Consider the following 24042-nt stretch of genomic DNA (forward strand, 5'->3'; position numbering starts at 1 on the left):
GACAAGATCTAAAACCATTTAATGACAACCTTTAATACTTGAATATATATTTCTGATTTGGACTCTGAACACTTTAAGTGTCAGGGCTCATTGTAAACCTACCAGTTTGTGTACAGACTGGTGATGGTGGGCTCCCCATGGCTGTCCAGGTGCTGTGTCTGCTGCAGGAGGACGTTGTTGAAGACGCGGGTTATGTCAATGGTGACGTAGTTTTCTATGGACTGAAGCACCGTCATGTAGGCCCTGACACTCGTCAGCAGCTCACTGGGCTTGGCTATCTCCTGAGTAGCCTGGTTATACATGGTCATACCCACTATAGACCTAGAGACAGAAGCAGAGAGACCATCAGGGATTTAAAAAACAAACCCACAAGCGTGTGGGTCGATTCAGAAACATCACATTTAAAATGGGTCTTTTAGTTCAAATATAGAGACTAAACCAAAATGCAACTCTTTCTCTTCTCGCTTTCTTGATTGTGCATCATTTTTCAATGCATGTCTTTTTTTAACCACCTTTATCCATACATGTCTAATAATCTGCATTAAGAGGTAGTATTTAAAAAGTGTCTCTGAGTGTATTTCAAAGTGTTTTTTTGTCTGTAGAAGGCTACAAATGAAGTTAATATAGATCAAGGATGATACAAAGATTTACGATCTCTAACTCTTCCATCATGAAGGAACAAAAAGGGCTATGAACACAAGAATCTTTGTTGAGTCTATGTGATGTTTGTTTACTTGGTGAATCGGATCTCGAGGTGTGAGGTGAGGTACTCTCTCGGCGTGAATGTATGCTCCCACACCACCAGGTTGGGAACATAGTTGATGGAGAAGCAGAGTTCAGATAATGCTGTGTGGAGTTTATCCAGACTGGGGAAGGAAACATAAAAAAAGAATAAATTAACTCCTAAGATAAATCATTTGACGCTGAGTTTTGCAAAACAAACATCCACATCACATAAAAAACCCAAACACTGATGGTTAAAACTAATCATTACATTTTAACATCACCCAGTGTGATTTAAATAGTAAAAAGTTACACAAACTGACAGTCACCTGTTAGTAAGAGGATAAAAAGCTTAATTTAATTGTGTTAATGACTGTTCCCTGTAAGGCAAATAATTAAATATGTAAATAGGAATCCAGTTTTCTAAAATAAACAACAGTAACAACTTATTAACACAGGCACAGGATGGAAACAGTTTAATGTTTTCCTGCAGACTCACTTGGTGACCAGTAGTCTGTTCTTCCTCATGCTCTCCACTCCTGGCTTCTCTCTCTCAGGCTCTCCCTTCTTTCCCGTGGCCTTCTTGCTCTTCTTGTTCACAGCCTGGCTGATGGTTTTTGCACAGTGCTTTGGGAGCAGCTACAAACAAATAAGGACAAGTTGAAGTAGAAGTAGAAGTAAAGGAAAAGGAACAAAAGGAAGCAGGTGGAAAGGAACAAACAGAGAAATCACTTGATCATTCATGGCTGATAGTCTGATAACTGTAAATGTGAAACCAGCAGCAAGATTTAATGGCCTCTGGCTGACTTGAAATGCATATAGCGCACTTGCTTTTGATAAATACCACTCTCCCTGACTTCCTCTACTGGGACCAGTTACCAGTGTTTTTGCCAGCTGCCTGGAAACTTCTTAGAAGTAATTAATGAGAGCAAATTTTACATCAGCAAACTAAAGGAGAGTTTAAATTTTCACTTCTCTAGCTTCATACAGGCCAAACAAACACATCAAAGTGTTAATTTGTGAATTTTGGAGGTTTCTTGTTATTGTTTTCTTTGGTGCCAAGTGGACTCACAATTTCTTTATTATCTGTCTTAGTGCCAAGCTAAATTAACTGAAGCCAGTCCTAATATCACACTGATGAATGTACATAAACTAGAAAATGTCATTATCAGCTTCTTTGTTCTGATATATTTAGCAGGTTATGAAATGTTGTTGATTGAGTTTGTATTCCTAATTTGTAATGCGAGGAGATTGTGATGGAAGGATGTGGGCAGATTTGTTTTATGAGATGTTAGCAAAACACAGTTAACAAAATAGACACAGTGGTTATGTCAGACAGCTTAAATCCACCAAATTAACTTTATATCTTTAAACTCAAGTCGTATTTATGCATATGTCCTCCCACCTAGAAGTGATTCATTGTTTGCACAACATCTCAATACAATCTGGTCTACAGCTTTTGTATGTGTGTGTGTGCGTTTGTGTGTGTGTTCCTACCTGGTCGCTGAGTGTACACTGCTCAGTGCAGATGTCTGTGATCAGATTTCTGGCCTGTTTAGCCATCTCATCCAAGAACATGTTACACAGCGACAGGCTCCGGTCCCCTATGTGGTGACGCTGTGCAGATACAAAGGAAGACAAATCAAGACACATAAAGCTGATGCTTTTGTTATCAATATAGTATATTCTGCAGTAATATAAGTGTTTTAAAGCTCAGGTGTGACACATTTTTTTGAGATGCAGGTGTTTTTACCTCCTCAGGACAGAGCTCGTGTGTGCAGGACATAAAGTGTGTGCAGAGCAGGGGGAAGCAGATAGAGTGTCGACTCTGAGAGGGAAGCTCCAAACACTGCTGGAACATCTTCTCAAATGCACGGCTGTAAAAGCTACACACACATACACACATGCAAAAGCAACAATTAAAATAAAGAAAGCACTTCATACATATAAGTATCATCTGAGTTTGTGTTTACAAGCACGAGTTAGTGTAAGTTTGTCCCACCAGAAAATGGACAGATCTGACGTCTCCACCAGCATCTCCACCAGAGAGTCCACCATCTTGGTGTGAAAGATGATGGTGTTCATCATTTTACCGAGCTCCTTGTGATCTGCTATACCAAGACTGGCTTTAGACACGCTGGTGTAGGCCTACAGGAGGAACAACAGCATATTCAGATCCCTCTTTTTACACTTCACAAAGTAGTAATAACCAACAGTTTTAATGGAAAACACACACTGTGTTTTGAAAATTTCAGCTCTGTATTTGAGACCACACCTGCAGCCTGAACCAGTCCAGTCTCATGCCCCTGAAGTCGAACACCTCTCCATCTTCCACTGTTACACAGAAGCACACAAAAAATTCAGTCTATCACTGAAACATCCTGATGGAGCACAGATGAACACAAAAGCTTCTTGTAATCATTACTTCTGCAACTCTTCTACCGCTTTTCCCCCAAAGTAAAGAAAAAAACAAGTGCTGGTTTACCTTGTTTGACGCTGAGAGAGGTCATGGTGTTGACAAATGAAGACATGATAATAGACTCATCCTCCGGACACACCGACAGGTTCTGGTAGATAATTTAAGAAAGAAAGAAAACTGGTCAGAAAAATGCAGGGTGGAAACATTTATCCTTTAAAGGCTGTTCTGGGTTCTGCTTTGAATGGAGGCCAAAGTGTTGGTGAACATATATCAACACATTAGAATTGGTTCCCTGCTGTCCCTGTTTATTTGAAGCAAAAAAAAAAACAGTTTCTGTGAGTAGACAGTATTAGAGCTGTGCATATGTTCATACCTGCACCAGTTCATTAAGCACCACAGCATCAAATCCAGACAGGTACTGGACGTAGTATCGCTGCATCACAGGGCCGTACTTCCTGACGTGAGCTCTGAGCTCCTCCATGTAGAAAATCAACTCAGCTATGTGTCTGAAAAATACACACAAACATATCAGGTTATAACAGAGCATTCACCTGTTTATTTGTTTGTCCATCTGGTTGTGTATGTTCACCTACTTGTCTATGAAGTCATCTGTGCTTTTCTTCTGGATGTTGTCTGCATGTCGGAGCAGCCAGATGATCTCATCACGGGCAAATGACAAGGCCATGAATACAAATAACGCCTGGTGGGACAAAGGGAAGAAGACACAGAGCGAGAAAGGGAGACAGATTTGAAAACAGAAAATGCCAAATGTCAGAAAATCCCAGAGATAAATAACCCCAACACAAATTTCAAAGAGGTGTTGATGGTGACCATAAATTCTCTTAACCACAAGTGTTCACAGAGTCAGATGGGAAATATTAGGGAAATATGTTCACACAAATTTGCACATTAGTGGGTGTCTGCATCAGTTCAGAGGAATTTTTTAGGTTTTTGGGTGAGGGACTTCTACGGCATTGTTGAAGGTGGCAATGCAAAGATAATATTGTATGTGTCGTCCAAGACACACCCTGAGACCAAAAGCTAGTCTTCATGTAGCAACAGTCAAGTTTGAATTTTGAAAGCCAGGACATTTTTCTTTCATTTTTTCAGATGCCACGGTTGTAAAATCTCTGAGATATAAAAACATTGACAAGTACTGAAAAATGATAGAAGCAAAACATCAACCTATGCCCTAAATTTCTCAGCTGAAATAACTTCTGGAGTAATAACATTTAGCACTGTTTTTGGATCATTTTACCACACAAAACATGTCTGATTTTTAATTTTGTGAATTACAGGTGATTTTAGGTTTTGTTTTCATGTGTGAAGTGGTACACTCTGTTACCTTTGGACCCAACAGTCCAGGCTGGTCAGCTAAAACAGTAGCCAACTCCTTCAGAGCTGATCTGAGAAACTTGCGTCTTTCTCGGTGCATGGATCCCCTGCAGAGAGAAGAAGGCAGACGGAGGAAGTCAGAGGAAGGCATCGGCACACACAGGCATCATGGTTAAATGGTATTTTGACACTTTGAGGACAATCCTCCAGAAGCACAAAAGTAAGTAGATGGCAGTGACGGTAGAAGAATGAGTGTGGAGATGAAAGGGGAAGACAGAATCAGTAAGAGGATAAGAGCTGAGATGAGACAGAGGGGGAGGATAAAACAGGGGAGAAACTGAATAGGGGATAAAGGGAAGAAGAAGGTGATGATTCTGTGTGAGACTCCCTGAGGGGAAGACCAAAGCCTGTGAGCGGGAGTATAAATGAATAATACAAAAAATGAGGACGGGGAAATACATCAGAAAAACCCAATTTCTTTGTGTGTTGGGAACAAATTGAATGAAGATTGAGGTGTGGGATAGAATGACAAGATTATGTACGTACGCATGAGACAAGGCCTGCTCCTTGCACTCTCTGATGTCATTAATTCGTTTGTTGTACCTGGAAAATGCAGAAAAAGGTTGTGTTAAAAGAGCAACTACAAAAGTCTTTTTTTAAACATACAGCTTTGTTATCTCCCTAAACAGGCCAAAGACTGTGTGTATGACACTCTTACCCTCTAATGTTCACAAAGAGATCTTCTGCGGCCTTGTGGATGTGGAAAACCTCATCCCTGAACAGACAGAGGCAGGTGGAGCTCTGTAGAGCTAACTTCCACAGAGACAATGCTGCTGCGTCGCTGTTCAGCACAGCGTGGCACAGGATGAAACCAACTGGACAGAAGAAAAGAGAGGGCGACATTACATCATGCAACCACAATCAGCAGTAGGGATGGGTACCTTTCACATTTGAAATGATACAGCATTGATACCTGGTACCTGGCAATCAGTAATGGTACTCAACGTTACCAATTTACTTATCTGTGTGTTTATGTGGTAATAAATATATTTTATTTTACAACAAAATCCTAAAGCTTTACAATTTAACATAATTATTCTTCAACATATAAACTTGCAATGCTGTGTTTATGTCCAGCTTGGAAAATCACCTACTCTTCCGCTCTCTCACAGTAACAAGGAAGTGTTTGGGTACCTAAACATGGTACCTTTCTATTTTAAGTGGATCTGTACTCGGTACTACAGATGGAATTTGGTAGGCACCTACAAAAGCACCTGACTCAGTACCCATCCTTAATCAGCAGTCAAAAGCTTAACAAACACAGACTTTGAATCCACGTTTTTCACAGAACTTACAAACAATCCACTTCTCCATTGTGTCCAGTGAAAGGTATTCACACGGCATCTTAAAGAAACGGAAACAAGAAAGTGTTACCTCATGCTGAAATGTTAATTATAGCTTTCTTAACAACCCCATTATATTACACAACATGATCAAAAATTGGCACTAGGTATACATTTCATCCTCATATACTAACAGTGTCTGACTGTGCAGGATTGAGCATGGTGGAGGGAGCAGAGATGAGAGAGAGCAGCTGGGCATTCCTCCACTGGTCAGCGGACAGATTCCTCCTGGGATAAACCATCTGAAGACTGATCAAAGCATCTGACAGGGACTGGAGGACAGAAAGGGGAGAGGAATGAAGAAAGGCAGCGTGAGGAGAGAAACACGTGGGTGAAAAGAAATGAGCTGAGAGGACTAAAGAAAATGGACTTTTAGACTCCACATTTTTCCACATATACAAGAATATGAAAATGATGTAGAGACTGCAGTATTGTAACGATCAGAATCTGTTAGCTCTCCTGTACTTGGGTTTAAGATCAAAGATTTTCCATATTTCTTATTTGATGTTTCGACTTCCAGTCAAAGACTGGGATGTTGCTCTGCTGTGACTGACTGACTGATCTAAAAGTGGCACTGGAGATGCTATGGCAACAGAGCCTCTGCAAAAGCAAGATCAGATCTTATGTAAATATCAAAAATATGACTCTCAACCGTCAAAGCTCATTCTAATGACACAGCCAGTATGTAAACAAGCAAGGGCAAAAAATGATGACAAATGGATATACAAATGAAGAAAATGTGTGTACCACAGTTCTTTTACCTTTCCATGGGGAACAAACTCCTCCATCATCTTTTTCATCGGATTCTCATAATCCACGATCATCTGGCCCAGCCTGGGGTATTCCCGGTCACTGCCACACATTCACACATACAGGTTAATGTCCACTGAGGGAAATTTGTCTTAACCATTTTTGTAGTAAAATTTCCACTCTGAACTGTATGTTGCATGGTTGAAAAATGTATCAATTTCCCTGGGGTCATGATTACTTTTAACCAAACATCTACCAAACTATTTCAAAGTGACACTAATTGGTTTTCTTTCTTTGCCGTAGGACATCTTTGTTAGTCACTTGCCATGAAAAATTCCTACAAGTATTCACTTGACCTCTATCAAATATTTCTGCCTTCAAAATAATGGGAAAATGTTGAAATAAATGGTCCTGTTGCACCTTCTTATTCTGCTTTAGCTAATGGCTGATGTATATGTGCCATCAAATGTTATCTCAACTTATCGTTTTGAATTTTACTACTTAATCAGAATTTCTATTCAAACTTGCATTTTATTTGTCTCAGATTCAGTTACCTGGCTCCATGTGTCATCTCATGGGCATAGTTGTACAGCCCGATGATGGCCTTCCTCTCCTCAATGCGAGAGAGGATTGTCATCAGAGTAGTGTAAGTCACCACCAGATCCAGGTAGTTCTTGGTCAGATCAAAGTTCACCGTCTAACATGAAAAAAAGAAACAGATAACACTTTTAACTAGGAGCTTAAACATTGTTTACCAAAAGAAAATCTACAAAAAGCCGTGCAATGGTCGAATAATGAGCTTTAAAACTGCACTTACAATGTCAAAGAAGACCTGGCAAGCGTCGATGGTATTCAGCAGCTCACACACATGGTCCTGTGGATAAAAGCGTTAATCTAACTCCAACAGAACCACTCACTGGCATAAAGTTAATGTATGAGTGTGTTTTTCCCCACCTTAAATTCCATGACATCCACAAAGGTGAAGTAATAAAGAGCCAGGTTCTTCAGAATCTCTGACTTTTCTTTCTGCAGCTGAGCCAGCTGTTGCTGTAAACATCCCAGAATGTACAACATTAATATAAAGTTACAAAACAATCAAAACAATTTCTTCCCATTAAGTTTGATAAGTTTGACCTTGATTACAGAGATTTTGTTTTATGTGGTAACATCTGTTGTTTTGGCCCTTTACACATACCCTATGTAGAGAAATGACACTATAAATGAGAGATATATTAGCTTTACTCCCTAAAGCTTTCTGATATATGATATAGCAGATGAAAATCCGCGCTGTTTCCAAAACTTGCTTTTCATATTTTTCAATTTAAATATTTTACATCAGATGAAGAATAGTTTTGATCCCAGAAAAACAGCATCTGGAATGAAATGTAAAGAATTCCAAGGATAGAGGAAAAAGGAAAGCAAAATGTAAGAAAAAGCAATAACAGACAAAACCTTTTCTGTACCTTCTGATGCCTGGAAAAGATCAACTGTGGATGCAATGTTTCAAAACCCAAACTGAAAAGAAGCTCAGCTTAAAAAGATTGTCACTTCAATCTTTTAATAAGCTCTATCTAATGCTAGCAGAAAGCAGCTTCTATTTACAGTACAGAAATGACTGAAGCATACTGTATGTAAATTCAACCCTGCACCCAAGCTGTGTGCGGTCCAGAACTGGAACCACTTAAGATGTTTAGGATAAGAGGGAAAGGTTTGAGAAAAGACAAGTTCAAGGAGTGTGATTCTGCTGCACCAAGGAGTCACTCAATACAAAGTCAGCCGAACAGAATTTAGAGAGGTTTATGGGTAATTCTTTACAGATTCTAATAAGCATTTAGAGGGTTGTGCTACCTTCATTTTGACAGACTATCTCATCTACATGGCTGATTCTGTCACTGCTGACTGACAGCGGCAGACCTTGAGACCTCATGTTCAGACAGTGGTCCGTTTTAGCTTCCCTTACAACTGCAGAACACAGTAAGCTGACAGTGACTTATTGTTAGCATGTCCACTCCTTAGTGCAGCCAGCCAGCTGCTCGCTCATCGGGCCATTTAACCAACTTGCAAGCAGCCAGTTGATAAACCAGGAAGTAAACAAGCAGTCACACAGTCATTCAGTGGATGGAGGTTATTAAGTCAAAATAAAGCTGGCAGCAGAGAAGAGAAAAGCGCAGCAAAGCAACACACACTCCAAAACAGCTTTAAAAACAGGTAAAGCAAAATGACGTTATTACAAAACCAAAATACAAAAACTTAGATACAAAAACTTACCAAAAAGCACAAGTCCGGAATAAGCCAAGTTTAGCATGCAGAACACAAACAAACACAGAAACAAAGCAGAAAACAACGTAAGAGACAATTTCTGCACAGATATACTGAATAAAGCAGTTAGCTCGACACACAAACACTCACACACTTTCACACACATCTGCTTAATGACAGTTCACATAAACACAGAGGCCAGAAGCTACGAGCTAAGCTAACATGTAAAGCTGGGAGACACATTTGATGAACAAAGACTCAAAATGAGTTAGTTCACTCGCTGCATACACACACTCTATCTCTCTCACACACATACACACACACACACAACAAATAAATAAGTCCTAAATAAATCCACCTGCAATGTAAGCTACTATGCTCCCAACAGTCTCAGCGCATTAGTTCTCAGAAGTCAAAAAAGAATACCTCTTATTTCGTCACTTGATATTTTAAAGCCGATTTGATTGGATGGTACTCATATCAGCCCAATATAACTTAATTTTTAAAGATCGATTTATTCTAAATAGTTTACAATGTGATATACTTTAGACCTGCAACAATTGCCTCACATGTGACATGAAGCAAAAAGGAACTTCATAACCATTTTCTTGAAATGGTATCATGTACGTGTTGGGTTGACTCATTGTAATGTCCTAGTCTCAGAAAATGTCTTGAATCCATGGAAATGGAAACTAGTCAACCTCAAGTCAATCTCTCAGTCCTTTTCTGAACATCACCTAGATCTACTCAGGTACCTGAAGGATGTTAAGTTTACACAAATGAATCATTATCGATCACACGACAAACAAAAGCTTGTTTTCTTGAGCAGCACACAGATGCATGCAGATGTACTTACGTTATTATTCCGCGTCTCCACTGCAGGAAACTTTCTGACAATAAATTTAACTGCCGACTCCAAGTTCTTATCAACGAGATAGGAGGGCTTAGCCTTGGGATCCCCACATGCCTAAAATAGGAGAGGAGAAGAAACGGTGAGGAAAAACAAAGCATAAGTACACTGCTGCTTTTTAAAACTACTTCGACATTCCTGACTGACTGCACTCGACTAATTCTGACACTTTCCATTATCATGGTTCGCCATGTTAGATGTTTGGTTGTCACCAGTGAACAGTTTGTGCTTACAGTGAAAACTGGTTTATCCCAGCCTGGGGTATGAGAAGGGGTTTCATGTGAATGAAATACTGGAACCAGTGACACTTACTGAAGACCAGAGGCCCGTTGAAGACATGAAAACAAACAGAAACAAACTTAATGCAAGTGCATTCTGATTTTGAAAGTAAAATGCACGTTTCTGCAAAGAAATTCTGAAACATCCTCACAAAACAGTGGACCAGACTTTCTACTGTTCTGAATTAAGTTTGCAAGTCTGAGGTTTTCATGTTTGGATAAACCAGCTTCAACTGCAGCACTAAGACTGAGCAAGAGCCTGAAGTGATCTGAGGTTCTCATCTGCTGAGTGGAAATGAAAGAGCAGGAAGTTAAGAGCTGCAACAATTAGCTGGTTAATATATCTGTCTATCTAAAGAAACACACTAAGAACTATTCCAGTAACTGACTTTTGTGTGTCACTTTGGACAAAAATATCTGCTAAATGAAAATGTTGAATTGTTGTAAAACTGATCATCTCTTAGAATTTAAAATGAGACATTTTTGGACTAGTCGGGTGAATGTGGCACAGGGTGACTGTGAAAATTCAGTTCAAAATAGAGATGAGACCTTAACACAGAATAATTTTCCAATTACACATTGTGTTGTCTCCTTTGGAGATTTATGGGTGTGCTCATTCCATTAATGCAAATGTCATACATGATTCTTCAAAAGAAGTCTATTTTCTTCACTATTTTCAAATAGCATTGTTTTACTGTTACATTCACTTTTAAAGTCTTGTGAAAATCAACTAATTTATTTGAAAATGAAAATAATCATGATTTAAAGGTTGCGCTTTTTCAAAATCAGACCATATATCAAACTTTTTGAGTATTATTTAATTCAATGCATTGGTTTTCACGTATAATTTTAGTTTGTGAAATGAATGTTATCCAAGTAATAAAATTAAAAAGTTATGAATTATTATTTAACCATGACCCTTTGTGTAAAAAAAAAAAAACAGACTAAATAAAAATGTGTTTTTATGACATTGAAATAAAAACATGAAAATACATCAAGAACAAACAGCCAAAGTTGTTGAAAGATTACCATTATCTCAGGTTGTGATGTTTTTCCTTCATGTACATGACTGACAATTAATAGTTTCATTGTTGCAGCTCTTGTTTGTACAAAATGTTTATCATTTTGATTTTTTCATTTGGATTATTTAAAACTTTCAACTTTGGGAGCAATTAAAAGTCACTCTTTGACAAAAGTTATCTCTACCACAACAAGATGAGAACCAGTGAGAGCCCCCCCCCAGTAAGGATTCAGTTCTTAACAGTGTCTGAGCCATCACAGTTAGTCGCACTGCGGGACAGGCTGATGGACAGGAGGAATGAAGAAGGGACTGAAAAAACAGATGAGAGAGATGCACAGAGCAGAAAAAGTGAAGAGGAAGGGAAATAGGGAGAACTTAAGATAAGTGGGCACACGGAGAAACGCTTCAGCAAGAAGAGAGAAAATCTCTCATCGTGTTCCTGAATTTTTACAGAGAGAGAATATTTGAGTTATTTTACAATAACACTCTTATCTATTCCTCCACAGGTGTTCTTGCATCAGCCTGACCACCAAGACTTCAGAAGGAAGCAGCAGCCCTCATGCATTATGGGTAGTGTAGTCGTGAATGGTGAGGAAGATGTGGTCCATGCATGTGCCATAAAACAGAGTGAATGTTTCAAAGTTTGCTGGCTGTCGACACAGAGGAACAATCCTAGAAGATGTCAATGCCTTTGACTGTTCTGAGGATTCAGTTCCTCATGGTAAAGGTTTGAGTTCAAAAAGTGGAAGCACATGTTCAGAAAAGTCTTAAAAGTTGTGTGAGGCCTACACAACACAAAACTACACTATAAATGTAACAACACAGCACAGCTAACGGGTTTGGGACAGCAAAAACAACCATGAACCTGGATTTCAGTTTGCATGGCGCTGAAACGTTTCCAGCATCAGCCAGTACAAAATGAAAGCACAAAACTGCAACACATGCTAGTTCACACAAGCACAGAGAGTAACTGACGACCCGGGGTCTACGAGGTAAGAAAACACTGGCAAAGAGTCCTGCAGTGGTCAAAGATTTTCACTATGCTTATACTCCCAAACGGATTATACAGTCGTCTATACTACACAACAACGGGTGTGTTCAAGTGAATAAAAGTCAGCGCCCTCATACTGACAACAGATCAGAAAACGTGATTTTTATACAGTTAAGTTTTGTTGACCCTAATCTTACAGTGGCCCTTTTTCCAGATGTCATGCTCAGGAAAGGAAACGCATAGTACATGCTAATGTGGTGTTAGCTCACAAAATGTAAGCAAAGAAGTAGGGATGCACGATATTGGATTTTTGCCGATATCCAATATGTTGATATATCGAAACCCCTTTTGGCCGATACTGATACCGATAATCACAAGTTTTTTTTTTTTTTACTGTAACGAAAGCTAAGTCTATCCTGTACTGGGATTTATATGTTACTCTTATTGTTACAGTCTTATTTGTTTAAGAAACACTCATAAAACAGAAAAAAGACAAAAAAAACATTTGATTTTACTATAAATAATAAATGTATTATTTTTATAAACTCAAGACATTCAGTATTGAAATACAGAAAAATAATTTCTTTAGATCACATGAACTTTAAATGTACAATGCATTTTTAAACATAACCAAGTTACATTTGATTATTTTAGAGCTACTGTAACAACCTGGTGACAAACACAGAGCTCTGCAGAGCAAATAAATGAAGTGCTACATTTCATTTAAGGAGCTTATTTTTCAGATGGAAAATAATATTAATCCTAACTGAATAGCACCTTCTCGGCTGTGCATATCGGCAGAAATTTTCATATCTGCGAATAACGATAAACGTGTTTTTAAGGTTTTATCAGCCGATACCGATATTGTGCCGATAATAACGTGCATCCCTCAAAGAAGCTAATACATGCTAGCATTAACTGTTGCCAAATATTTGAGCTGGTTATCAATTTTTATTTCTGTCTTATCGGTTATCAAATGTTCATTGAGCAGTGAAATAACACATTTTCAGATTACCTCCAGTTAACAAATAGCAGAACAGTTGTTGGACATTACCTGAACTACCCACCTGACCATGACAGCTCATGGACATGGCCAATGTGTGAATTACTCTTTGAGCTAAAAAAATGTCTATCACTTTGATGACTTTCAAGTTAAATAGGAAGCACTGATTTAATAGAAATCAATTTTATTTCACTCACTAAAAATGGGGCACACCTAAAATTCCTTTTTAGAGCAGCTATCTGGCTAGAAACAAGGTAAGTTTGTTGGTTTGGGCTAAATCCAAAGAATGATCCAGCTCTATCACTATTCAAACTTGTGACTGCAAACTTAAGCGGTAAGCTTTTGAGCCATTTAAAATTGCTGTGTAGCACATCTAAGGTGTAAATGTGTGAGTTTTTTCATTTAAAATTAAAACTGAGTGTAACTATGGCCAAAATCTTTCAGCCGGTTCGTAAATCAAAAACACCACAAACAGGCATGCCAAGCTCTTAAAGAGCTGGGTCTCAAAACACACTGGCTACAGCAGGATCTCACACACATTAAACACTTGGACACTGGGGTGGGGGAATCTGACAGAAAACATACAACACCAACATGATTTCAGCACCCATCAGACTCGGACTTTGAGTCTCAGCTTGTTTCCTTGCCCCCACTTCTCTCACACCTGACCAGATTTTCAAACACCCTCAGTCCCCATTGCTTCCTGTCAGTGTTATGTTTTGTTTACTCAACAGCGTCTGGCTGTAAGTATCTGTTGAGGTTTGAGAGAGGCGGACTGAATTTTAACGATGTTAAATGAGAAACAAGGAATCAAGATGCGACTGTGAAATCCATGCAGTTGCTGAAGCACGAGCCTTGATTCGCCAACACAGTTCTCTTCTGATGACAACACGACACTAGCCTCACCCTACACACCGAGACTAGTCTCTACCACAGCTAGGTATATGTAGTTACCCTTTGACTCACGCCGGGGAACTGTAGAGTGAAAACACCATCTGGTTACTTCTTGACAATCGGATGTTGACTGAAAGGACTTAACCGATGTTTTACATGTTTTAGCCCAAACATAAAACTGAAAGTTGATGGTTTCTCCTGTTGTTCGGCACCAGCTAGTTCTGAAAAATAAAGGTCTACTTTTTAAGAATCATACTGTCTGTTTTTTTCTATTTTTTTTAGAAGCACTGTTTTCTCTCAGCATTAAACATGTAAATTAACACTAGGAAATTTACAAGTCTTGAGGGGAAAGCAAGGAAGTTTCCACCTCAACAAATCCATTTGTCTAGATTTGTATTCTTGCAGGTAGTGGAGGCATGAATCTAAAAAAGAGAGCTTCTTCTAATATCATTAAAGGTATCATTTTTTTGATGGCCAGCTTTTAAATCAATCATGGATGACCTACTATTTTTGTGTTTGGCTGTACAAACAGACTGTACTTGTCCCTTGCAGATGTATCAAAGTGCATTAAGTATCTTAAAATGTGATAACATGATTTGAAAATATATAAGACACAGGAGTGAAAGTTATTTGTATAAGGAAGCAGGCTCCAAAGCCCTTTCCTCCCATATGTCAGTTTGCTGATTATTTTGGAATTGAGGAAAAAAAACAAGAAGTTCTTTCACGTCATTTACTTGTACTTTGGGATGATTCATAATGAATGGGCTAAAACGTGCAGAACAACATTAAATCATAGAACTATAAGAAAACAAAGTAAAGTTTTGTTCAGCCACACAATTTAAGCTAGCTCCAGCTCGCTGACTTTTTTTTTGAGGTAAAGAGCTACCTAGAGTCTTAGCATCACAGCACACAAAGCGCTCTGGTGTGGCATCTCTGGTAATAACTAGTGCATTAAGCTGTCTGGCTGGGATCAGGTGGGTTGGGGGCTGATGGAGGGATGGATGGAAGGAGAGACAAGGTGAATGAAGGGACAGGGCATGGGAATAAGCCGAGAATCAGTAGTGATCAGGGAGGAGTGAAGGAGCTGTTGCCTGGATACCAGAACAGACCTTAGTCCCGCCTCCACCATCGCTCCTCGACTCTGGGTAGCAATTAAGCGCTGAGCCTCTCCAAAGGGTCCCCACTCTGACCAACATATGGCAGGGGACCCTGTAATGGATATCACTGGGCCAGGGAGAGCTACATCTGAAAGCTAATTACGACTGCTAATTACTGGATGAAATATTCCAACACCCCATGGTACCACTTCAGTGACCCTTCAGTCCCAGTAAACCATGCGAAAACACACTGAGATTAATTAGTATTTGTCCTTCATTCCTCACCATGTGAGCGCTTGTTTTTCTTAAGTAGGATTAAGTACAGCAAAATAAGAACGCTTTAAAGAAAGGACGGTTTCATGTGATTAGGACCAGCTCCAGTGAAGAGCCACAACAACTGAGCAAAGAGCTGGCTGACTGCCTGCACTGTCCTCACTCATGCTTCTGAGCCCACTACACTACTGAATGTGTTTTTACTACTTTTTCAAGATTGAAGTTTTGAGTTTAAAAAAAATATACCAGTTGAACTGGTGCTAAAGCAGGGCTGGGTGGTACTGGAAAAAATACAATCCACTCATATTTGTCTAAGCTCTTCAGCGTATGGTGCTTAACAAATTTACCGGCTGCTCATAAAAATGACCATTAAGTGCTTAAACTCTGACTTAGATTTTCAGAGATTTTCCTTTGCTTCACCTTTCTAAACAGGACTGAATGGTTTCAAACTGATTCTAATTTTTTTTCACCAAAAATTTGAGCCATAAACCTGGAATTTTCTGAGAAGTCATAAATGTCAAAAATAAAAAATAACTACTAAAACACATTTTCTGTTTAGGAACATAAGAATACAACTGTAATTTGTCAATTAAAAAAATGATGTTTTTTCTGTTTTTGTTAAACAGTGCATTTAAAATTCATTAATAAAAAATATATAAGTTTTAGCATAAAATATATAAATTTGACTAAAGAGCTCACACATCCTGATGGATTACCCATTATAGAAACAAAAAGTGTTTTGGTAGTCATCTGTATATGGTTAATTTATTACAGTGGTGGTCAAACTTTAAAAAGGGTGGTGGTCTAATAAATGTGTTGAGCACTCTACATGTTAATACAATCATTTCTTTGTCAATGCTCTCAGTTTAAGAAGTGTCCTTATGGTGGTAGAAACAAAAATAACTTTAGATAATTTGATTTTCCTACAGTACAAAGGTAAACTTATTGGCTTTACACTGGAAGAAAATGTGTCTGCAGAGGTTTCCTCTACTTAAAAACAAATAAAATTACTGATTAAAACCAGAGAAAAAAGCATTAACTGAAAAACTTTCAGTTTAAAAATCAGATGAGCTTGCCCCACTGAACTCTGAACAGTTGCCCATACAGTTGTTTGGTTTTTTTTTCTCTCTTTCTGCACAGGCAGGTCGATGCAAACAATGTGCATATCTGTGTTCACCTCATATGTAAAGCCTGTAGATTTACTTATGTGCGTTAAACTGTTAGTTCACAGAGGAAACACTGGATAATTCCAAAGTCAAGTTCTGCTTTAGGATGTTTAATTTGTAGCAATCTATAGCAAAAATGTCATTACTGCAGTGCATTTCCTACATTAGTATCTTTTATTAAGTAGCTAAATTGTGATCCTTAATAATCCATTATCTGTTTAACAATGTCTGGAGTCTTTTAATCAAGACTAAATAACCTGTGCATCATAACTTTAGTATAAATTTAGTCTGGTGTGCTGACTAGTTCAAAGAAAAGAATGTTTTCCTTTTCCAAACAAAGCACAGACAGACAATGTGCATGTGATGTGAGCAAATGAATAACAGTGAATTTTCACTGGAGGATTGGTCAAACTGACAGTAAATGGAGCCCAGGCTTACTCTCAGCATTAGATTCAAACATGAGGAGGAGTGAGGTACAAAGGAGAGGACCAACAGATCAGAACAGGTAGCCAGGAGGAGCAGGGGGAAGGGGAGAAGGAAGGGAAAGAGGACAAGGAGGGAGTTGAGGAAGGGTGAAGGGGTGGGTGGGTTTTCATCAGTGGAAGGTGATAAACTTTGCAAACCTTCCAAACTTGTCCTTGCTGCATAGGAGAGGGGGGAAGCATTGGAACGGAGAGAAGAAGAGAAGAAATCAAAACAAAGAGCCCACCCAAACAAACTGCTGGATCACTGGTCTACACACTCGCACACACACACACGCACACATGCATGTCTTTAAACAGGTGTTTTCTGCATACCTCAGATTAGTCAGGGACAGCCATTCTGGCATTTCTAACATCACAACACATAAAAAACAAAACGTGCTGCGCCAACATGTAATAATAGAAAACACGTGTATTTAAGATGGTTGTATAAAAAGCACAAGGTGTAGCATCGCTGCCTACACACACATTTAAAACAACATCCATTATTTTAGTGTTGAATAGAGTGAAATAACACGACTGACACTTTATCTTTGTGATACAATACAGTGTTGAGACAAAGTTCTAGTTTTTACTGGCTTTAACACTTTCTTCACTATTCTGCTTTGGCACTGTTGTCTGGGAACAGAATCGCAGTGTTTCTGTTGACTAAAGCACAGAGTAGAAGGTGTTAGTAGGGGGTGTCTAGTACAACTGGTGCCCTAAAACCAAGTGACAACTTTTGTTACGACATAAGTGCAAAAAAAAGGAAACAACTGAGTGTCCACTTGAGGCTGGCAAAAGCCAAGTTTAAAGCAGAAATAAATATGCCTCTCAACTTGGTTAATTTACTTAAAATGCAGATTAAATAAGGGCTAAGAGGTTTTTTTTGGGGGGGGGGGTTTAAAAGAAAAAAGAAAGACTGAGTTGCCTGAAAAGTTGGCATGCTACAGCTGTTTGCTGGAGGCTTAAAGTGATACTCCGGGATGGAACAAGTTGGGTCCTATCACAAGGTTTAGGGCAGAAATTACCCCTACAGCAGTGATTTTGTGCAGCAGAAGCCCAGGGCACACGCACCAAACACCCCCTCCCTGCTCCTCTGCCGGTTTCCTCTGCACTCAGACGGGGCCATATTTTACTTGACCAAAAACACACATACTCGGACTCCCACTGAAAAAATCTGATATCTGTCTGCATCTGCGCTTTATTTAGAGAATTTTCAGCGCGTTACTTTCACACAAAAACACCACTAAATAAGGCTCTAGTTCTCAGCGTGTCGTAAAACGGCGTTACCTCCGCTGCAGAGCCACAGCTGGCTACGAGGCGCTCACCGCTTAGTGTATCAGTCCGCGCGCGCGGCGTGCCAGATATTAACAAACGCAGGTAGTCTGCCAGGACGAAGAGACACGATGAGACTTGAGCCTTATTTAGCTGTGTTTTTGTGTGAAAGTAACGTGCTGAAAATTCTCTAAATAATGCGTGAATGCAGACCCATATCAGATTTTTTCGGTGGGAATCCGTTTATTTGTGTTTTTGGTCAAGTAAAATATGGCCCCGTCTGAGTGCAGAGGAAACCGGCAGAGGAGCAGGGAGGGGGTGTTTGGTGCGAGCGCTCTCGGCTTCTGCTGCACTAAATCACTGCTGTAGGGGTAATTTCTGCCCTAAACCTTGTGATAGGACCCAACTTGTTCCATCCCGGAGTATCACTTTAATCAAACTGTTCCAAACAAATTTTGTAACATAAATATCTGATTTAAGTTCAATTTTATTTATAACAAAAAAGTACAAAATGACAATTTACTTTGGCTGGGCTGCAGTCTCAGTCATTTTAATTCAAGTGGGTGTTCACTCTGATTTTTGAGTATGACTAGGTGGCTTGAGCATGTTTCTGCTGACACTCAAAGCATAGAACCAGGAAAACCGAACCATTGCTATAAGAAACTGGCAGCTTTTAAAAAGTAAAGGGCAAAAAATGTATGACGATCGGGAGCATTTAGTCAACTAAACTATCTTTTTGACCCATAAGTCAATCCACCCATAAAAAATCCAGCTACCAATCATAATTTGTTTTTTTAACAGGCCAAATTAATAAATAATCAAACCACATGAGAAAGAAACATAATGTTTATCATTTGACACAAAAACAATCAAAACAACGCTGTAATGTTACCGAATCACAGCCAGAACAACTAGCTGCTCTTATTACACAACAAGAGAAGTTTTGTTACACAGGAGAGTTTCAGCGACGGTCAAAATGTTGTTGGTGGGATGTGATAAGGGTACAGTCCAGCACATTGTTTGTGTGTGTGTGTGTGTGTGTGTGTGTGTGTGTGTATACTATAAACAGGAATGGGAGGGTCACAGCTCATGGAGTGCACTGACTGATTGAGTGCACATCAAGTCATCTCAAAAAAAAAAAAGCGGCATGAAGACTTCTGTGAGCAACAAAAAAGTATAACAGGCTGTACCAGGTTGCTCGCTTTGCTGAGTGAGGGGACAACAACGTACAGAGACATTCACATGACATTTTAGGTGTCAGCCCTCCAACATGCATACAGCAGAGGATGAGACAGAAAATGAAGCTACATCGAAATAAAGTAAAATCCAGCATTTTGTAACTTGACTTCCGTGGCAAAAGAAAAGCAGAAAACTAAAAAAACAACCTTCATTCGGTACTTGGTGAGGGCCCTGGCTGGGGCTGCTAGCTCTGCTAATCTAAGCTACACACCGCCAAGCATTTTGACATTAGCTAACTGCAAACTGTGTGATCCTGTGTTTAGCTTTGTTACATAAAAGTGTCAGGAATTAGTAGGAATTTGAATTTTAGTCTAAAGTACTCAGTAATCTGTAGCTCTGATTCTGAAAAACCGATTCTGATTCTTCAGAGCATACCGGTCTAAAGTATGAATACATGTCTGTGTATCCAAGGTTCCATCTGATGGGTTGAATGTTAACAGGCTCAACTAAATGCACGACCAAAATGCACTTCAAAATTTGACCAGCATATTAATTATACTTGGGCCAATAAATACAGGGGCAAAAAAGCGGGCAAAGTAGCTGGCAGCTTATTCAGTAGAAATGCACGCTCAATTTGTGTTTGTGCAAAATCCAAAACAAATACAGCAACAAAACAAGCTGCAAATAAAAGAAAGTAGATTAATGGTGCTAAAAAAGGACAGGCTAAAAAAAAGACAGAATCCTAAATAGAGCTAGTAATGAAACAAATCCAGTTATCAGAAAAGAAGTGCTCCAGGCCAGCAGGGTGAGCTGTTTGACAAGTTGTTCAATGAATCAACATTTATCAGAAAGTAATTACCAGGTCCGTGATGCAAAGGGGAGAAGATGGCTTTGCCAGTGGTGTTTGTTTTTGTTCTGTGTTTGGTCCACCTCCTTTTTCATTAAAAAAACAAGAAGCTCACACAGCATCCCTCACTGGCCAGGAGCACTACCATTGAAGTGACTGGAAATGCAATTTGTTCATAGTTTTTTCAGGGTTCATCTGCTTTTCATTTTAGTTTGTTTATGAATTGGCAGCTTCTTATTCACAGTGAAAAACTGTGTTTGATTTTGAGTAAACAAACATAGTTTTCATTTGTAACATGTTTTTATCTTTGTGTTTGTTAGTGAATTTTGATAGGTGTAAATTTATACTGTCTTGACTGGGCAGGCTGTAAATGACTTATTGCTGGATTGTTTTGCCTCATCTGCCTCTTCAAATAAGCAATTAGAAATTGACAAACAGAAATATTGTACTAAATGTAAAGTCATTTGAATTTCAATTTGGTTTTCTGAGCACAGCATGAAGTAAATATACATGATTAGTTTAGCTTATTTTAATGATCTGCCACAGGAAACCCACAGAGACAAACAGGATGAGTGTTTAACCTGTCAGTTACAGATTGCCACGTCATTATTTCTATCAGTGCAACTGATACACTTCTGCCATAAAACAAACATTAAATATGACTCAATTCACTATGTTTCTCCATGTCTCAGACTAACTTTGGTATTACATAAGAAAAACTCCCATATTGAGTATGCATTTATGCACCATCACACTGACTGAGTACAGCTGTGACCAGGGAATTCCTAACATGTTGGTCCCAGCACACATTTATCATTCTGCTCCCAACCAAACTTCAGAGGTAGAGTCAAGGCACAGAGAGGGAGAGTGTCTGTAGGTTTTTATCTGAACTAAAAGTTGATTATAATGATGAAGAAAATACAACTAGGGCGGGAAATGTAAGCATCTGGTAAAGTCTAAAAACACGCGAATTCTCAGCCCACCATGGCACAACTTCTGATTATAAGGAGTCACTTTGACTGAGTTTTCATTCACTTTCTCTCTCTTCTCTCATTCAGGGTCACAGGTAGCTGAAGCCTATCCTTGCTGTTTTAAGGCAAGAGGCTGGATACACCCTGGACTGGTCACCAGTCAATTACAGGGCTGAGACATACAACCTTTTGGGTAGGGATGGATACCGAATTAGGTACTTTTATAGGTACCGACCGAATTCTGTCAAAAGTACCAAGTACCGATTCATTTAAAATCAAAAGGTACCATGATTAGGTACCTAAATGCATCCTTGTGACTGGGAGGGAGCGGTAGAGTAGACAATTTTCCATGCTGGACATAAACAAAGCTTTGCAAGATTAAAATAGACAAATAATTGTTAGGTTGAAAATATATATATATATATTTTGTCATCAAAACAAATTGATATTTTTTACCACAGAAACACAAAAAAGTACAGAAAACTGGTACCGTTGAGCACCTGTATCAATTGCCAAGTACCGGGTATGGGTAATGTATCATTTCAAATGTGAAAGGTACCCATCCCTACTTTCAGGCACACACAATGGGCAATTTAGGCTCACCAATTAACCTGATGAGCATGTTTTTGAACTGGGGGAGGACGGTGGAGAACCCAGAGAGCCCACACATGCATTCTCTACACAGAAAGGCCCACTTTGTCTGAACCGAGATTCGAACTGGTGACTTTCTTGTGATGCAAAAGCCCTAACCACTGCACCAGTGTGCAGCCCTGACTAAGGATGGACTCTTCAAATCAAACAGAAGTACCTAATATGCCACCAGTGCCCTTGATAGCTCATTAAATATCATTAATATTAAAAATGAGATGTAAAACTGCCCCAAGGAGTGCCCTTCATTAAATGTCAACTTCATTTTTTTTCTCCTCTAGTAGGTCATTTTTCATTTTTGCCTGCAAGCTGCTACACAGTCCTTTGAGCCACCACAGGGGTAAGCCTTTTACCTGAAACACTTCTGAGTTCAATCCCTGCAACAACAACATTTTCAACAGAAAAATAAAGCTGCAGATCAGATACAACAGAGAGTGTTGTCACTACATTACCAGTCGGACGGCCATCACAGTGTATCATCTTGAAAGTATTCATGGCTAATGAAAACAGTCTGCTTTGAGGTCTGTTAACAGGTCCCGGGAATATTTACAAAATCTGACTAAAATCTGCATTATCAAATTCTATCTGTGTTGCCTGGTTTGGAAAACGTGATCTGAACAGGTGATTTACATGCTCTGATTTGTTGTCATTTTAAAACCTGTCCCACACAGTTTAAATAAATAAGTATCCAAGTAATAAGAGAAGTCGATGTAGCCGGGGCTTCACACCAAACTGGAATATAATTTACAGGTTTTTATGTTGCTCCAGTCTTTCGGAATACTATTCTGTGCAGAGTATCAACTTTTAGCACTGACAACGAGTGTGAGTTAGCTTGATGTTAGCTCTTACACCAAGGAACTGCCTTTTGTTGTAAAACAAATAAATGCATACAGTATTTTTAACTTATTGCACAATAGCTAAGGGGACTAAAGGAGTTATCTGGGCGCATGCAAGGATAAGGAGGAAAAAAATCCTGTGTGCTGCATGTATGATTAAATATAGTGTTAGCAAATGCCCAGACTAAAAGATAAACACAGCAAAGAAAAACTTAAATGCCACACAGCAAAGATTAGTTAAGGTGACTGTTGCTGAGAATTGAACAGATTGTAAAATATTCTGTGTGGAGCGTGAGTATGCTTTCAATGGAAATATACAGTGATCTTAGCTGATGTAACTTTTAGTAGTAGTAGTAGTAGTAGTAAGCATGAATTCATGTTTCCCAAAGGTAGAAACAAGAGATCCAAAGTAATTGTACAATCTTTTACTTAAGAAACACAACAAAGTTATTCTACTGATAATGACAAGGTGATTTCTCAGAAAAAAACCCACATTTAACTGGTCTTCAGGGTGCTGCTAAGGATAGCAGAAATCAGTGTAAAATGACCCCCCTGGTCGTATCACAGATTACTGTCCCAATTCTCTCATTTCTAGCTTTGGGATAAAGTTGTAACTGCTGCTGTAAAGTTTTATTACATCCCACAGTAAAAATAATAGTAATGATTAAAAAATAAGTAAATAAGATAATTTGGGGAGATGGGTATGATCAGAAGCCTTGTGGTGAGGCAGATCAGGATAGGTATGAAGATGATGGGACCGACAGAAAAAAGGAAGGAAGGAAGGAAGGAAGGAAGGAAGAAAGGAAGGGCGTACTAAGTAGTAAAATCAGCAGCAAAATCAGAGTAATTGTTTTTAACTGCTCAAACAGTCTTCTATCTTATACAAAGCAAAAAACACTGATATGCTATGTTACTTCTTATCTGAGTTAATATTTTCCTTCAATATTGCTAGTTAGTATGCATGTTTTAGACACAATCTGGTGATGTGAAGATACTGGGAAAGACATTACCTGACATAACCCTACCACTTTAAAATTCACTACCCTATAGAGTAAAGCAATATCTGGAAAACAGAATGGTCTTTCAGATAGCTCAGCCTATATTCTGTCTGTACTCTTTTAAACTCTGGATACAAATGACTGACCCCTTTCTTTCTCTGCCTGATTTTAATTCATCATACATACCCAGGCACAAAGGGTCGTCCCACACGTCCAAACAGACCCACTACTCTCTTCCTCCCACACACAAACAATTGCTTTAACACTTGAGCAACACAACAAATAATATCATTTTCATCATT

General features: G+C 38.9%; 1 protein-coding gene across 4 annotated transcripts in view; it reads right to left on the bottom strand.

The window, feature by feature from the left end:
- Positions 1-24042, bottom strand: part of nckap1 (NCK-associated protein 1) — a 34243-nt gene that overhangs the window by 8850 nt on the left and 1351 nt on the right. Inside the window, exons 2-22 of one of the 4 annotated variants that reach the window (XM_074676240.1) lie at positions 17146-17163; positions 9746-9856; positions 7585-7671; positions 7448-7504; positions 7185-7327; positions 6642-6732; positions 6015-6152; positions 5833-5881; positions 5196-5352; positions 5024-5080; positions 4488-4584; positions 3736-3842; positions 3516-3648; positions 3209-3290; positions 2999-3057; positions 2726-2871; positions 2477-2609; positions 2221-2340; positions 1223-1362; positions 735-866; positions 103-321 (exon numbers count right to left, since the gene is read on the bottom strand). In XM_074676240.1, the coding sequence (XP_074532341.1) occupies positions 103-321; positions 735-866; positions 1223-1362; positions 2221-2340; positions 2477-2609; positions 2726-2871; positions 2999-3057; positions 3209-3290; positions 3516-3648; positions 3736-3842; positions 4488-4584; positions 5024-5080; positions 5196-5352; positions 5833-5881; positions 6015-6152; positions 6642-6732; positions 7185-7327; positions 7448-7504; positions 7585-7671; positions 9746-9856; positions 17146-17163 (2276 nt within the window). Of the gene's footprint in view, positions 1-102; positions 322-734; positions 867-1222; positions 1363-2220; positions 2341-2476; positions 2610-2725; positions 2872-2998; positions 3058-3208; positions 3291-3515; positions 3649-3735; positions 3843-4487; positions 4585-5023; positions 5081-5195; positions 5353-5832; positions 5882-6014; positions 6153-6641; positions 6733-7184; positions 7328-7447; positions 7505-7584; positions 7678-9745; positions 9857-17145; positions 17164-24042 lie in introns of all 4 variants that reach the window. The other 3 variants (XM_074676239.1, XM_074676242.1, XM_074676241.1) reach the window with 3 other exon arrangements.

This window comes from Halichoeres trimaculatus, unplaced genomic scaffold, assembly GCF_033239565.1.
Source record: "Halichoeres trimaculatus isolate MK-OKI-2021-1 unplaced genomic scaffold, fHalTri1.1 fHalTri1_scaffold_8, whole genome shotgun sequence".
NCBI lineage: Eukaryota > Metazoa > Chordata > Actinopteri > Labriformes > Labridae > Halichoeres > Halichoeres trimaculatus.